The sequence below is a fragment of the Schistocerca americana genome, chromosome 2 (assembly GCF_021461395.2).
Source record: "Schistocerca americana isolate TAMUIC-IGC-003095 chromosome 2, iqSchAmer2.1, whole genome shotgun sequence".
Lineage (NCBI taxonomy): Eukaryota > Metazoa > Arthropoda > Insecta > Orthoptera > Acrididae > Schistocerca > Schistocerca americana.
In genome coordinates this window covers 80,343,191-80,360,439 of record NC_060120.1, presented here as the reverse complement: position 1 = coordinate 80,360,439, position 17,249 = coordinate 80,343,191, and the positions used below count along the sequence as shown (strand labels likewise).

General features: G+C 42.4%; 1 protein-coding gene across 1 annotated transcript in view; it reads left to right on the top strand.

Annotated features, from left to right (window-relative positions):
• LOC124596095 (nuclear protein localization protein 4 homolog) overlaps window positions 1-17,249 on the top strand; it is a 254,438-nt gene that overhangs the window by 146,205 nt on the left and 90,984 nt on the right. Inside the window, exon 8 of the mRNA XM_047135091.1 lies at window positions 407-567. Within this exon, the coding sequence (XP_046991047.1) occupies window positions 407-567 (161 nt within the window). The remainder of the gene's footprint in view (window positions 1-406; window positions 568-17,249) is intronic.

Sequence of the window (17,249 nt, the reverse complement as noted above, 5' to 3'; positions counted from 1 at the left end):
TGAAAAGATCTAAAGCTTTTAAATTTTAATGAAAGTGACTGAACTACCAAGGTATCTCACATTAACATAGTCCTTTTAAAATACACAGACTTAAAAAGCACTGTTGAACGAAGGGTAAAAGGAAAGCTAGTGTTAGCTTTCGCACAGTAGTGTGTAATAAGATGATTAAACTAAACTCCCTGTATGAACTAAATACTGCTCCTACTAATTATTACTCACAGTTTGGGAGCTGACACATTACATTTCTGTAGCAGTTCAGACAATTCATTGCCATGGAAACATTCAATTATTCGTGTTTTGTACAGGGATAGAAATTTCATTGCATAAAGTATACATGTTGAAGTTTACCTTTGTCACCAGTTACAGTACTTCTTTGTTTACTTTTTACATTTCATTCTTTCTACAGGTGATGCAAGCAATCAAGTCCATATGGAAGGATATAGTGTTTCTAATCAGTGCATGGCTCTTGTGAGAGACAACTGTCTTGTCCCAACAAAAGATGCACCAGAACTTGGTTATGTTCGTGAATCAACGGACAAACAGTACGTGCCAGATGTCTACTACAAGGTAGGTGTTCACTCATTCTCACTTTCTCATACTGTTACAAATGATTGTACACGTTAAAAAAAATATTTTGTAAGCCTGCAAATACAAGGCATTTAAATTAGTATCTAAATAAGCAGTTTGGTGCCCCAGATAAAATTGTTTTCTGTTTCGGCTAGCTTACTTTACTTCAGAATTGTTTATTTACCTTTGATTGCCATGCAGAAGAAATATTACACGCCTTTAATTAATAAAGTTCTGTGGGGCCATGTGTGCCAAAAATACTCTGTCATTGAATGAGTTTGTACTTTCCACAGGAGGCTAACAACAAACTTTGAAACCAAAAAAAAGAGGACTAAAAAATTTAAAAAAGTGAAACATCTAATAAATATTTATAACACTGTGTACAATAAATAATATATTAATGAGATAAATTACATGTTTCAGAGTCATATTAATTATCAGCTTTATCTGTGATAATGAAAACAGGACAAAGCAATGAATTAAAATTTGTATCGAGGCTGGATCTCCTGCTCACTAAGTAGATGCACGAACTGTTGTGCCGCCTTGCTCTGTGGCTGACATAGCTACACGGAATATCACAGTATGTTTCCCTCTGTAATGCAAACTTCAGTTCACACCTCAGTGGCTTGGTGTTCTCCTTCTTGACTCATATCAGCATTTCAGAAGCAGACTTCTTTACATCTGAGGAAATTACACCTTCTCATGCATGTCATGTACTTGGTGGTACTGTGTTGTTATGACTGGTTGTTCCAAAGGTTTCAGTGATTCTGAGGGAATGTCATCTACTCCAAGTGGCTATAACAGTTCTGTGTAATCCAAATTCTATATATCCGACCTTTCAGCCTTCCCTTTTGCTTCCTTAGTACCTGCTTACCATCTGAGATTTTTCATTCATGCAACTGCTTCTCTGTTCTTCAAAGGTTTCTCTAATTTTCTTTATGCTGCATGTTTGTATGTTTTGCTTTCTTCAAATAAATACAGTAGATCATGTATTACCCAAGGACATATAACGGGTGTTGTCTTGTTTTCTGTTTGATCCTCTGTTGATTGCACTGTTCCATCTGTCAGATATACCTAGCCAACACTGGAGGAAAAGATAGATTGCCACTTACCATAAAGATGAGACGGCCACAGCACTCCTCAGCAAAAGAGAAATGCACACCATTCAGACACACAAGCAAGCACACCTCATGTTTCTTCTGCTGAATGGTTGGTTTTGTGAAGAAGGGACCTGGGGAAGGATAGTGAGGCCAAACTGAAGGGAAAGAACTCCAGGAAGGTGACCAGTGGGTGGTTAGGTGGGATGGAGGGATAATCACAGTTGGATGGTTGCATGAACTGGGAGAGGCAGGGTACAGTGTTGGAGAGGCAGGGTACAGTGTTGGAATTAGGTTGGTTTTGGTTGGAGGGATTGGCGACAAAGAAGTGCTTCCATCGCTGGGATCGGGAGAAGGAGAGTAGGTCTTTGACAAGTCCAGCATGGTTAAATTTGGGTTTAGGTGAAGGTGAGACCTCTGAATAGGATTGAAACTTCAGTGGAACTGAAGGTTGTGGTGGAAAGATTGACAACAGTGTTACTAGGGATTTTTGGGGGAAATGGCAAGTTGAAAAGGTAAGCTAGGCAAGGGTTTAGGTGCAATGAGGGGTGGAAAGGGGAACAGTATGGGGAGGATAGCGCTGTGATACTTGTGCCCCAGGGCGGCAATAGGATGTCATTTTTTTATTGTATTTTTTCTCCTCTCCCAGTCATTAGTTGCCTAATACTCCAGTAGAAAATCTTGTGACCTCTGGTTCTTTCACTTTAGTCAGGTCTCATCTCCTTAATTTCCTACTTTTGCATGATTTCTTCAGTGTTAATCTGTAATTCATGATCAATAAATTATGGACAGGTTCAAAATCTGCTCTTTGAATTATTTTGCAGCTCAATATCTGGTTTTCAATCTCTGTTTTACTATTTATAAAACAGTGATTATAAACCTTTCTTCGTAATTCTTCTTTGCAGTGAGTAGACTGTGCTCTTTGTAAAATTCTACCAGACAGCTTCCATCTGTCATCCTTTCCCCCAGTCTTTGTTCTCCTATTATTTTTCCTTATCTCCAGTTTCCTTCTGTGGTATTCCAGTCCTCTCTCATAATTAAATTTTTGTCTCCATTAATGGACTGTGTAATTTATTTTATCTCATCACACGTTATTTCAATATCTTCTTCATCAGTAGACCTACTTGGCATACAAACTTGTACTACTGTGGTGACTCTTGGTTTTGTATCTGCCTTGGATATGATAATGTGTTTTTTATGCCATTTGCAGTACTCCTCTGCATTCTTATCAGTTGACAGCCCTACTCCTACATTATTTCTGTTTGACTTTGCATTAATATAATGGAAGGAAACATTCCACATGGGAAAAATTATATATAAAAACAAAGATGAGGTGACTTACCGAACAAAAGCGCTGGCAGGTCGATAGACATACAAACAAACACAAACATACACACAAAATTCAAGCTTTCGCAACAAACTGTTGCCTCATCAGGAAAGAGGGAAGGAGAGGGGAAGACGAAAGGAAGTGGGTTTTAAAGGAGAGGGTAAGGAGTCATTCCAATCCCGGGAGCGGAAAGACTTACCTTAGGGGGAAAAAAGGACAGGTATACACTCGCACACATGCACATATCCATCCACACAGACAGACACAAGCAGACATATTTAAAGACAAAGAGTTTGGGCAGAGATGTCAGTCGAGGCAGAAGTGTAGAGGCAAAGAAGTTGTTGAAAGACAGGTGAGGTATGAGTGGCGGCAACTTGAAATTAGCGGAGATTGAGGCCTGGCGGATGACGAGAAGAGAGGATATACTGAAGGGCAAGTTCCCATCTCCGGAGTTCGGATAGGTTGGTGTTGGTGGGAAGTATCCAGATAACCCAGACGGTGTAACACTGTGCCAAGATGTGCTGGCCGTACACCAAGGCATGTTTAGCCACAGGGTGATCCTCATTACCAACAAACACTGTCTGCCTGTGTCCATTCATGCGAATGGACAGTTTGTTGCTGGTCATTCCCACATAGAATGCGTCACAGTGTAGGCAGGTCAGTTGGTAAATCACGTGGGTGCTTTCACACGTGGCTCTGCCTTTGATCGTGTACACCTTCCGGGTTACAGGACTGGAGTAGGTGGTGGTGGGAGGGTGCATGGGACAGGTTTTGCATCGGGGGCGGTTACAAGGATAGGAGCCAGAGGGTAGGGAAGGTGGTTTGGGGATTTCATAGGGATGAACTAACAGGTTACGAAGGTTAGGTGGACGGCGGAAAGACACTCTTCGCGGAGTGGGGAGGATTTCATGAAGGATGGATCTCATTTCAGGGCAGGATTTGAGGAAGTCGTATCCCTGCTGGAGAGCCACATTCAGAGTCTGGTCCAGTCCCGGAAAGTATCCTGTCACAAGTGGTTGGTGTCCTTGATCATCACTTCCATCACTTCCTTGAACGCCTGGAATCCTTACCCAATCTGTTACCCCCGGAAACCATCCTTGTAACCATTGATGCCACGTCCTTATACACAAATATTCCGCACGTCCAGGGCCTCGCTGCGATGGAGCATTTCCTTTCACGCCGATCACCTGCCACCCTACCTAAAACCTCTTTCCTCATCACCTTAGCCAGCTTCATCCTGACCCACAACTTCTTCACTTTTGAAGGCCAGACATACCAACAATTAAAGGGAACAGCCATGGGTACCAGGATGGCCCCCTCGTACGCCAACCTATTCATGGGTCGCTTAGAGGAAGCCTTCTTGGTTACCCAAGTCTGCCAACCCAAAGTTTGGTACAGATTTATTGATGACATCTTCATGATCTGGACTCACAGTGAAGAAGAACTCCAGAATTTCCTCTCCAACCTCAACTCCTTTGGTTCCATCAGTTTCATCAGTTTCACCTGGTCCTACTCCAAATCCCATGCCACTTTCCTTGACGTTGACCTCCACCTGTCCAAAGGCCAACTTCACACGTCCGTCCACATCAAACCCACCAACAAGCAACAGTACCTCCATTATGACAGCTGCCACCCATTCCACATCAAACGGTCCCTTCCCTACAGCCTAGGTCTTCGTGGCAAACGAATCTGCTCCAGTCCGGAATCCCTGAATCATTACACCAACAACCTGAAAACAGCTTTCGCATCCCGCAACTACCCTCCCGACCTGGTACAGAAGCAAATAACCAGAGCCACTTCCTCGTCCCCTCAAACCCAGAATCCCCCACAGAAGAACCACAAAAGTGCCCCACTTGTGACAGGATAATTTCCGGGACTGGACCAGACTCTGAATGTGGCTCTCCAGCAGGGATACGACTTCCTCAAATCCTGCCCTGAAATGAGATCCATCCTTCATGAAATCCTCCCCACTCCGCGAAGAGTGTCTTTCCGCCGTCCACCTAACCTTCGTAACCTGTTAGTTCATCCCTATGAAATCCCCAAACCACCTTCCCTACCCTCTGGCTCCTATCCTTGTAACCGCCCCCGATGCAAAACCTGTCCCATGCACCCTCCCACCACCACCTACTCCAGTCCTGTAACCCGGAAGGTGTACACGATCAAAGGCAGAGCCACGTGTGAAAGCACCCACGTGATTTACCAACTGACCTGCCTACACTGTGACGCATTCTATGTGGGAATGACCAGCAACAAACTGTCCATTCGCATGAATGGACACAGGCAGACAGTGTTTGTTGGTAATGAGGATCACCCTGTGGCTAAACATGCCTTGGTGCACGGCCAGCACATCTTGGCACAGTGTTACACCGTCCGGGTTATCTGGATACTTCCCACCAACACCAACCTATCCGAACTCCGGAGATGGGAACTTGCCCTTCAGTATATCCTCTCTTCTCGTCATCCGCCAGGCCTCAATCTCCGCTAATTTCAAGTTGCCGCCACTCATACCTCACCTGTCTTTCAACAACTTCTTTGCCTCTACACTTCTGCCTCGACTGACATCTCTGCCCAAACTCTTTGTCTTTAAATATGTCTGCTTGTGTCTGTATGTGTGGATGGATATGTGCATGTGTGCGAGTGTATACCTGTCCTTTTTTCCCCCTAAGGTAAGTCTTTCCGCTCCCGGGATTGGAATGACTTCTTACCCTCTCCTTTAAAACCCACTTCCTTTCGTCTTCCCCTCTCCTTCCCTCTTTCCTGATGAGGCAACAGTTTGTTGCGAAAGCTTGAATTTTGTGTGTATGTTTGACTTTGCATTAATTATGACAGCCCTACTCCTACATTATTTCTATTTGACTTTGCATTACTTACCCCGTATTCACCTAACCAGAAATTCCATTCTTGTTGCCACCGCACTTTACTAATTCCTACTATATGTAATTTCAGCCCATCCATTTGTCTTTTCAACTTCTCTAACCTGCCTACATACTTAAAGGATATAACATTCCACTGTTCCTCTCATAGAATGTCAAATTTATTTTTTCTTTTGACAACATCCTTCTGAGTAGCTCCCATGCAGAGATTCAAATGGAGGACTGTTATGCCTTCAGAATATTTTACCCAAGAGAATGCCATCATCATTAAACCATACCATAAAGCTGCATGTTCTTGGAAAATGTAATGGCTGTAATTTTCCTTTGCTCTCAGCTGTTCATTGTGCCAACATAACAAGACCATGTTGACTAATATTACAAGGTCAGGTCAACCACCGAGCGAGGTGGCGTAGTGGTTAGCACACTGGACTCGCATTCGGGAGGACGACGGTTCAATCCCGTCTCCAGCCATCCTGATTTAGGTTTCCCGTGATTTCCCTAAATCGTTTCAGGCAAATGCCGGGATGGTTCCTTTGAAAGGGCACGGCCGATTTCCTTCCCCATCCTTCCCTAACCCGAGCTTGCGCTCCGTCTCTAATGACCTCGTTGTCGACGGGACATTAAAAAACAACACTAACCACTAACTCAGGTCAACCGTCAGGACTGCTGCCATTGCAAAGGCAGCTGCCCCTCTTCAGGAACCATGTATTAGTCTGCTTTCCCCATGTATACTATCTGATTTGGTTGCACCAGCAGTATTGGTATCTGTCTTGTTGAGGTACACACATCACCGCAAAATAGCAAGGTTCATAGATCAGGAGTCAGTTACACTAGTTTCTGTTTCATTATGTGGACTGTAGAGAGGTTAAAGAAATCTCGGAGCACTTTAATGTGGCCCCTGTGTTGGCCATAATTGTACCATGTGACTAACAAAATGTGAAAAAGTTCATCATTATAATGAACTAAGCATCTTATAGCGACAAAAAGAGACTTACAATATTGAGTAATTGCTACAAATAAGGATAGGTTTTATCTTTGTGATAAGCAGGATAAAATTATATGAATAAGGAGAAGAGTGTGTGTGTGTGTGTGTGTGTGTGTGTGTGTGTGTGTGTGTGTTGAGGGGGGGGGGGGGGGGTCAAGAAGGTAATTTCAGAGTAGAGGAATATGGAAGAGCTCAGTGTGGGTTATTTAAAAGATGAAATGGGTGAGTAAAACCTAACAGTGGAAAATCCAGTATGGAATGTAACAATATTATGATCCTTCTCATAACATTGAGAAAAACCTAGTGAGAAAGAGGATCTTGAGGTGAAAAGGGGTAAGAAACAGTACGAGGTGAAGAACAAAGAATTTAGGCTTCCCACATCAACAGCTATACAGACATGTCGTACTGAAGGATGTGTTGGAAGAACAACCGTCACTTTACTGGTACGGTGGACCTGGGACTCAGAAACAAGCAGGAAACAGTGAAACCGTGATGGTTTTTTTTACATAGATATTGGAATTGTAAATTTTTAACACTGAAGACAAACAGCATAGTCTTTTCAAAGGGATTCACTTCACCAGAAAAATAGCTTCAGTAGTGACGTTGTATGTGTTACAGGTCTGTTGCTTATTGCCTTATTAAGGTATTTCTACTGCTTCTTGTAATCATTGCATGTCTCACTGAAAACAGACTTCTCATTAATGGATCTCTTCAATGAAGTTGAGAGGATGACATATACGAGTCACTCAGCATATTTTTAAGTTCTCCCATGTGACTATCATTCTTTCTTAAATTATTTGTGTTCTAATCCGAGACATAAGCTGCTTTCTGATCTGACTGAATGGTTTGTTAGTGTATCGCATCATCTCTGGGACATCAAAACCAAAGGAGATTTACAGATAGGAGTCTGTATGGGATTAGCACCAATATACAGGGTGTTACAAAAAGGTACGGCCAAACTTTCAGGAAACATTCCTCACACATAAATAAAGAAAAGATGTTATGTGGACATGTGTCCGGAAACACTTAATTTCCATGTTAGAGCTTATTTTAGTTTGGAAACGCTTAATTTCCATGTTAGAGCTCATTTTAGTTCCGTCAGTATGTACTGTACTTCCTCGATTCACCGCCAGTTGGCCCAATTGAAGAAAGGTAATGTTGACTTCGGTGCTTGTGTTGACATGAAACTCATTGCTCTACAGTACTAGCATCAAGCACATCAGTACATAGCATCAACAGGCTAGTGTTCATCACAAACGTGGTTTTGCAGTCAGTGCAATGTTTACAAATGCGGAGTTGGCAGATACCCATTTGATGTATGGATTAGCACAGGGCAATAGCCGTGGCGCGGTACATTTGTATCGAGACTGATTTCTAGAACGAAGGTGTCCCTACAGGAAGACGTCCGAAGCAATTGATCGGCGTCTTAGGGAGCACAGAACATTCCAGCCTATGACTCGCGACTGGGGAAGACCTAGAACGACGAGGACACCTGCAATGAACGAGGCAATTCTTCGTGCAGTTGACGATAACCCTAATGTCAGCGTCAGAGAAGTTGCTGCAGTACAAGGTAACGTTGACCATGTCACTGTATGGAGAGTGCTACGGGAGAACCAGTTGTTTCTGTACCATGTACAGCGTGTGCAGGCACTATCAACAGCTGATTGGCCTCCTCGGGTACACATCTGCGAATGGTTCATCCAACAATGTGTCAATCCTCATTTCAGTGCAAATGTTCTCTTTACGGATGAGGCTTCATTCCAACGTGATCAGATTGTAAATTTTCACAACCAACATGTGTGGGTTGACGAGAATCCGCACGCAATTGTGCAATCATGTCATCAACACAGATTTTCTGTGAAAGTTTGGGCAACATTGTTGGTGATGCCTTGATTGGGACCCATGTTCTTCCACCTACGCTCAATGGAGCACGTTATCATGATTTCATACGGGATACTCTACCTGTGCTGCTAGAACATGTGCCTTTACAAGTACGGCACAACATGTGGTTCATGCACGATGGAGCTCCTGCACATTTCAGTCGAAGTGTTCGTACGCTTCTCAACAACAGAGTCAGTGACCGATGGATTGGTAGAGGCGGACCAATTCCATGGCCTCCACACTCTCCTGACTTCAACCCTCTTGACTTTCATTTATGGGGGCATTTGAGAGCTCTTGTCTACGCAACCCCGGTACCAAATGTAGAGACTCTTTGTGCTCGTATTGTGGATGGCTGTGATACAATACGCCATTCTCCAGGGCTGCATCAGCGCATCAGGGATTCCATGCGACGGAGGGTGGATGCATGTATCCTCGCTAACGGAGGACATTTTGAACATTTCCTGTAACAAAGTGTTTGAAGTCACGCTGGTACGTTCTGTTGCTGTGTGTTTCCATTCCATGATTAATGTGATTTGAAGACAAGTAATAAAATGAGCTCTAACATGGAAAGTAAGCGTTTCCGGACACATGTCCACATAACATATTTTCTTTCTTTGTGTGTGAGGAATGTTTCCTGAAAGTTTGGCAGTATCTTTTTGTAACACCCTCCACGTAGATTGTGGTAAAAGGTACTACTGTGAAAATCTACTGACTGTGACTGTAGGGTGTATTCATTGCATGTAGACACAGAATTTTGTCAGTGTAAGAGAATGGTCAAAGTTGTAGAAACTGGAGAAATTAGTTGTGAAATAGTGTAAATATGGATATGGAAGGAATAGAATTATATTATGGTTTAGGATTCACTGTAATCACATTTGAACATACTATTGAGTGAGGAGTAACAGATACTACAACATTTGAAACTTGTTCTGGTAGATGATGGTCTTCTATCACAAACATGAACACAAGGTACACTAATCCCGCTACCCCTCTCTGAGGATATCTGTTTCTAAATTACTCATGTTGAAAGCTGTTCTTGATCCAAATTCTGGAGTATTTAATGCATGTTTGTTGGTAAAGAAATTTCAGAAAAAGTAACTCCACTTTAATGGCAGAGTCGTCAGTAACAATACCATCGTTATCACGCAGTGGAGGTATTGATTGTGCTTTGCAATTGGTACACACAGCCACAATCTCTTTGGACTTTCTACCAGATTTTGAGATAGAGTTTCATTGTGGAAACTATTAAAAGCTTCTCTTTTTGACGTCCATACTAAATTTTGAGCTTCTGTAAAACATTTACAATCTTTGAGATTTTGTGTTCTTTTAAATCTGGCATCCTTTTTTCATTGCTTATGCGACATTGTACCAACGTGTTTTGTGTACCAAGGGGGTCTGTACTGTCTCTTTTTAATTGCTGTCAGTACTATTTCTTTGAATGTAAGTCACATCTGGTCTACGCTTACTTTGCAAGGAGTGGACACTCTCAGGAAGGTGTCAAGCAAACTTTTACCTTCTAGTTCAAACACCGTGTCACATGAGACATAAAGATTGCATCGTACAGATTTACCAAATAGAATATACACTTTATTGTTTCTCTGTGAAGATTTTGCGGGTGTTAATGATACTTGCAGGATGCACTGACCAGTAAGTTTGTGACATCTGGATTAATGACAGATATTTTTACCCTGGAATGTGGCAGAAATAATTAAGTGTGACAAGAAAGGGCTCTTGTAGTCTTGCTTGTTCAGATAAGTAATATGATATTCTTGAAAATAATCAATGTTTGGAAATATAATATACTTGGATTAATAAAAAAATCTACTCACCAAGTGACAGCAAAAGAAAAAACGCATAAAAGATTTAGAAATATGTAAGCTTTAGGAGCCAGTGGCTCCTTCTTGTGAAGAAGGATTGAAGGGATGAAGGAAAAGGACTGGAGAGGTTTAAGGAATGGCGAGAGAGGTTTAAGGAATGGCGAGAGTTATGGAAAAGTCACCCAGAATCCCAAGTCAGGGGAAACTTGCCAGATGGAATGAGACGGAAAGACTGATTGTTGGTGCCTGCGTTGGACAAGATTTGCAAACCTGAGGACTTAAGGCAGAAGATAGGGTGATAAACAAGACAGGGATTGCTGAAGAAACATTGTGCAAGAATCAATAACAGCAGTAAGTGTATGCTTTTACATGGTAAACAGGTCGGAAAGTAGAAGTCATAGTAAAATAAAAGGAGGCAGAGAAAAGGAATAGTTACTGAAAATAATTGCTGAGATCACAGAAATTAACATAAACATAGGCCAGGTGGGTGATATGAACCAAGCAAATGTGTTGTAATACCAGTTTCCACCTGCTTTTCAGATGTGGTTCTCCCCTTGATAGTACCCTGTGAAATGAAACATTCCGTGTACCAACAGTTATATAAACACTGGCCAGCCTTCTAAATTGGTATGACTACCACCGAGTTATCAGTTAGGATGAGTGGGCTTAGACAGAGGGTGTATACTGGCAACGCAGCACTTCGTAGATGGGAACTGGCGTTACAACAAGTGCTTGATTCTCGTCTCCCAACTGACCTAAATTTACATTAATTTCTGTGCTCTCGGCATTTGTTTTCAGTAACTATTAGTTTTGTTCACTCCCTTTTATTTTACTGTATCATTTATTTTCCGACCTGTCTATTGCCCACATCAACCTCATGTCTGAAATGTATAATACACCTAGCTTTCCACTGTTGTTGGCTCTTGCACAAAACTTTTCAGTAATCTCTGTTATCACTCTATCTTTTACCTTCTGGTTTTCAAATCTCATCTGTGGCAGGCACCAACATTCAGTCTTTCCTTTTCATCCTGTCTGGTAAGTCTCCTCTGACCTGCGCTTTTGGACAACTTTTCTGTAACACTCTTCATTTCCTAAACCTCACTAGTCATTTCCCTTCATCCCTCTTCCTTCCGTTTCAGCCCTTCTTCTAGAATGAGGAGCCACTGACTCTGAAAGGTTGATTATTGCTAAATGTTTTATATGTATTTTGTCCTGCAGCTGCTTGGTGAGTAGATTTTTTATTGTTCCAACTATATTATATAATATGATATTCTGTATAGATTGGGTAAAATGTGTATGGATTTTATAACAAATGTGTCAATTCTATACATAAACATGAAGCTAATCACAGCAGCCCACATAACAGTTTTGCATTTGTCACATCAAATACTCCAGCACTGCAACTGGGGTGAGTTGTTAATTTTGAGGGAGCAGGTTGGGTGAACCTGGAAGAGGTGGGAAGGGAGGAACAATAGCAGATGAGAACACAGTGCCATAGGAAACAAGTTCTAATGGTAGCTTCAGTTGTGACATGTTGGACATGGAGATTCATGGGAGGTGTGGAAGGGATACATTCTTTGGTCCTGCTACCCTTAGTAGTATCTGGTATAAACTTCTACCTGTGTATGAACCCAACTTCCAGGCCTTCACCTCTCTGCCCCCTTTAGCTCCTCTTATTCCCTATCTCCCATTTCTAGTGGGGTCATCTCAGTGGCCAAACTCTTCCCTGTATCTCCAAGTGAAATATATTTCTGTCGCTCTCTGCGCCACAGCAACCTTTCTCTGACTCTCTTCTCTGCTGTTCTTCCATACCACATACCTTCCCCCTTCCTTCTCCTCACTGATGGGAATGGCAGCATGGTTAAGAAATTAAACTCTTGGAGGGATGACATTTCAAATCCTTGGCTGCCCATCCAGGGTTTGGTTATCTGTGCATTTCTTAAATCACTGAAGGTGAATGCCTGGGTGGTTCCTTTGAAAGAGCACAACCAATTTCCTTCCCCATCCAAGCTTGTGCTCCATTTATAAAGACCTAATAATAGTCGGGATGTTAAATGGTAATCTGCTTGTGAGACCCCAGCTTCTCCCAACTTGTACAATGTTCAAATAACTTGTGGGAATGCAAAGAAAGATAACCCCCCCCCCCCCCCCCACACACACACACACACAGACACAGACACACCATAAACACTAGTGCTATCACAAAACCAAAGATGACCAACTTCAAAAGTTATCAGTAGTGAAAGTTAATGGCCAACAGGTGAGTTAGAATTAACTCTGCCCCCCCCCCCCCCCCACACACCCTTCCCTTTTTTTTTTTTTTTTGACAAGGGAAAGAGCAGTATTCCACACAGAGTTTAAACAGAAATCTACATCCCTATTTATAAGGTTACTCAGTAGTGTAATTTCAACTGCTTCCTCAATAACACTGACCCAGTAGCTGGAAGTATATGGCAGAATCTGTGTGTTCTTATATTCCACAGGTTGACAGCTGCCAAGACAATGTTCTGCAATACCATAGTGACTCAGCTGTTGTAAGCTGTGTAATGCTTGTGCTCAGGACACCGATCCTTCACAGTCCTGATAGTCTGATTGCTTTACAACATGCCACAACTGCAAGGAATACAGTAGACTGATTCCTTATGCAAGCCAAGATCATCCTTTATGGTACCCTGATCTTAGATGGCTGTCAAAAAACGCATTCCACATCTTATTTCCACAAAATATGACAAATCCTGTTGGGAATGCTCCCTGTGTAAAGTAAAAGGGCCATATACTTTGATGTCACCTCGGCATTATCACCACTCACCAGGTGCACGGTTGGTTGATAGTGCAACATATGTCTGATCTGTCTTTCACTATTACCATTCCAATGGGAGGTGACCAAAAAATGGGCTAACTCAGCTAAACAACTTTGAGGATCCAAGGTGACATGGACCCAGTTAATCTAGGTAGGATATTCTCCTTCATGCTGAGCCAGATGATGACAACTATCAGCCTATAGAGACAAGTTAGTGAGAGTAGGCTTCCTGTGATTGGCATGTCCCAATATATTATCAGCCTTCCTCCCAAACAATATATCAAGGAAGGGAAGACAGCCATCGTTTCCCGCCTCCATTCATGAAGCAAATATTTGGGTGGATTGATTTCAGGTGTTCCAAAAAGTTGTTCAAATTCTCACTGCCATGAGGTCAAATGACAAAGGAATCTTTTACACCTGTAAAAACACAAGTTTCAAAGCTACCAACTCCAAGGCACATTCCTTGAAATCTTCCATAAACAAATTGGCAATAATAGCTAACAACGGGTTTCCTGTTTCAATTCAATCTGTCTGCTCACAGTATGGTCATTAAACATAAATTAAGTGGAAGTCAACAAATGTCAAAATAGGTTTGTTAATTCAACATCAAACATAATCTCAGTCAATTGCAATGAATCAGTCTGTGGAATAAATTGAAGCGAGAGAGCACGCAAAGACTTACTAGAATATCAGTTATTCAAATGTGTTCTCTCTAACCATCATCAGAAATCCGCCATATCCTTAATTAGATGTTCACACTGACCTACTAGTGAGCTCAACAGTGTAGTGAGATGATTTGCTAAATGATATGTCACAGCACCAGTGTTACTGACATTTGCCTAAGAGGAACCCTTTCCTTGTGGACCTTCAGAAGGGCATACGAGGGCTGTTCAGAAAGTAACCTCCGGTTGATTTAAAAAAATACACCAAGTTAAATAAAAATATTTTAATATATACATCTTACAACTACATCTTTGCACTATTTTTCTACATAGTCTCCATAGCGATTGAGGCACTTATCGTATCTCTTCACAAGCTTTGAAATTCCTTCTGCATAAAAATCACCCGCTTGTGCCTGGAGCCAGCCTGTGACCACATCTTTGAGCTCTTCGTCGTCATCAAACCGCTGTGACCCGAGCCATTTCTTCAAATGCATGAAGAGGTGATAATCACTTGGCGCCAGGTCTGGGCTGTAAGGTGGATGGTTGATAACGTCCCACTTGAAGGACTCAAGAAGGGCCATTGTTCTGCGAGCAGAGTGAGGACGGGCGTTATCGTGCAAAAAAACGATACCGGAAGTCGGCATACCACGGCGTTTGTTCTGTATAGCCCGTCTTAACTTTTTTATTGTTTCACAGTACACGTCTTGATTAATGGTCATACCACGTTCCATGAATTCAACCAACAACACCCCTTTGGCATCCCAAAACACCGTTGCCATCAGTTTTCTGGCAGAAAAATCTTGCGAGGCTTTTCTTGGTTTGGTAGGCGAATTTGAATGTGCCCACATCTTTGATTGTTCTTTTGTCTCAGGGTTCACGTACTTAATCCAGGTTTCATCACCGGTCACGATTCTGTTTAACAATGGTTCTCCTTCGTCCTCATAACGTGACAGAAAGTCTAATGCAGAGGCCATTCTTTGAGTTTTGTGGTGGTCGGTAAGAATTTTGGGCACCCATCGTGCACAGAACTTACGGTAACCCAATCTTGCTGTCACTATCTCGTACAAGAGAGTCTTAGAAATCTGCGGAAAACCAGTAGACAACTCCGACATTAAGAAACGTCGATTTTCACGAACTTTTGCATCAACTGTCTGAACGAGTTCGTCAGTCACCAATGATGGTCTACCACTCCTCTCTTCATCATGAACGTTTTCTCGTCCACTTTTAAATAAACGTACCCATTCACGGACAACTCCTTCACTCATAACTCTTGGTCCGTACACGACACAAAGCTCACGATGATTAGCTGCTGCAGAATATCCTTTGGCTGTAAAAAACCTTATGACAGCACGCACTTCACATTTGGCGGGGTTTTCTATTGCAGCACACATTTCAAACTGCCACAAAAACTAAACTAGCGCAGGTACGACGTTCACTCGACCACGGCTTGATGCCGACTGACCTGTTGATGGCGTCGCTACTCCCCCCACAACCCGCACTGTGACCAATCGGAGGTTACTTTCTGAACCGCCCTCGTATAATTGAAAGGAACAGCACAATAAGAATTAAGACTTTGGTCTTTTGTCACAAGGCACTTTTCTACAGGATGCCATTCGTCTCTCTCTCTCTCTCTCTCTCTCTCTCTCTCTCTCTCTCTCTCAACACTTTTTGTGGGGTCAGCACCGATCCTGCAGTACGCTGAATCGGATAATTACTGCTGTGTCTTTTGAACATAATCCTGCTTGTCTGAAACAAGTTGTCCACAGGTAAAACAACAATATCTGGATCAACTCTAAATGAATATAAAACAGCCCTCTCAGCAGCTGTTATATTACCAGGGTTGCCACAAGTTCTGGAAATCAGGGAATATCACAGAATTTCAAACATGTTGGGGGAAATATCAGGGAAATTTGGGGAAAAAAAGACAAGAAAAATCTCGTTTTTGTCTTAGTAGATGTCATGCAGTGTCACTGGCTGGGTGCAGCTGAGTATGTGCACTGCTTCCCTGCTCCCTCATTCTTACTGCTTCTCCCCATTCTACCACTCCCTCAGCTTTCAGTCAGTGCTACCACCGCTTCTTGCCACTAGCCTAGCAGCTGCCAATGAGAAGTAGGGAAGCACAAGGAATGGTCTGATTCACAGAGATTGTTGACGCAACAGCCGGAGACGGTGGTCATGTGTACATGAGATGGGTGTTAGTGATTTTGTGAATGTCTGTGTGCTCTCGTTTTCTGACAAAGGCTATGGCCAAAAAATTAGTTTCCAGAGTGTGATTGTCTTTTCTATGTGCCTGTTGGCAACTCAGCAATCATCTTTACGGTGAGTTGCTACCTATATTCTTTAATATTAATTCTCAGAGTACTGGCACAAGTTAATGTGTTGCATGGATCGATCATCACAGCCTCATTTCATAAACATCATATGTGTGACATGTGAAAAGCTGGCTACACAAGTGGACTTCCATGACGGGCCAAAACTGCAGGCCATTTCTGTGGATATCTCTAATGGATCAAGACTGCCAATCTGAAGCCCATTGCTTCACACTAATGTGCAGGCCCTGCCTATCAGATCTAGTCTCACAAAAATGATGGGCCAAACTGAAGGCCATGCCTGTGGGTATCTCTAACAGATTGAGCCTGCCGATCTGAAGCCCATTGTTTCCCACTAATGTGCAGGCCCTGCTCATCGAATCTAGTCTCACCAATCTGTCCACAGACTGGGTCTGTTTGTGGTAGTGTAATGCAGTGGATATTTGTGGTTTATCGATGGACCCAGGACTGTGGTGCTCCTCGGCAGGCCAGAGGCCTGGGTGATGGATTTCAGGAATTGCCATTGTCTCGTCACAAGTACATTGTGCAGTGCGGCATTTTATAGACGTAGTTTATATATTAGAAAGTATGGGTGATAAGAAGAAGAAAATTGTGGCAGTCACTGGCAGTTTGTACGCTCTGTACTCATGTATTTCTTAAAGAAAAATCACACAATACCGAAAAATCATACAGTACCAGAAAGTAATAGACATAACACAGTGGGTAATAACTGACACTAACAAACATAGTGAAACCAATATTTTATTGGTGGTCACCTACAGTGTTGGTTTACACTACTCTTCCCCACCTTGTATACTTCTTTCAGGAGGCCTACTTTTTTCTCAGGTTATTTCTGGAATCAGTGAAGATATTTTAAATCTGTCTTGTGACTTCAAAGAAATGTGTATTTTTGTCACCAAATGTGTATCGT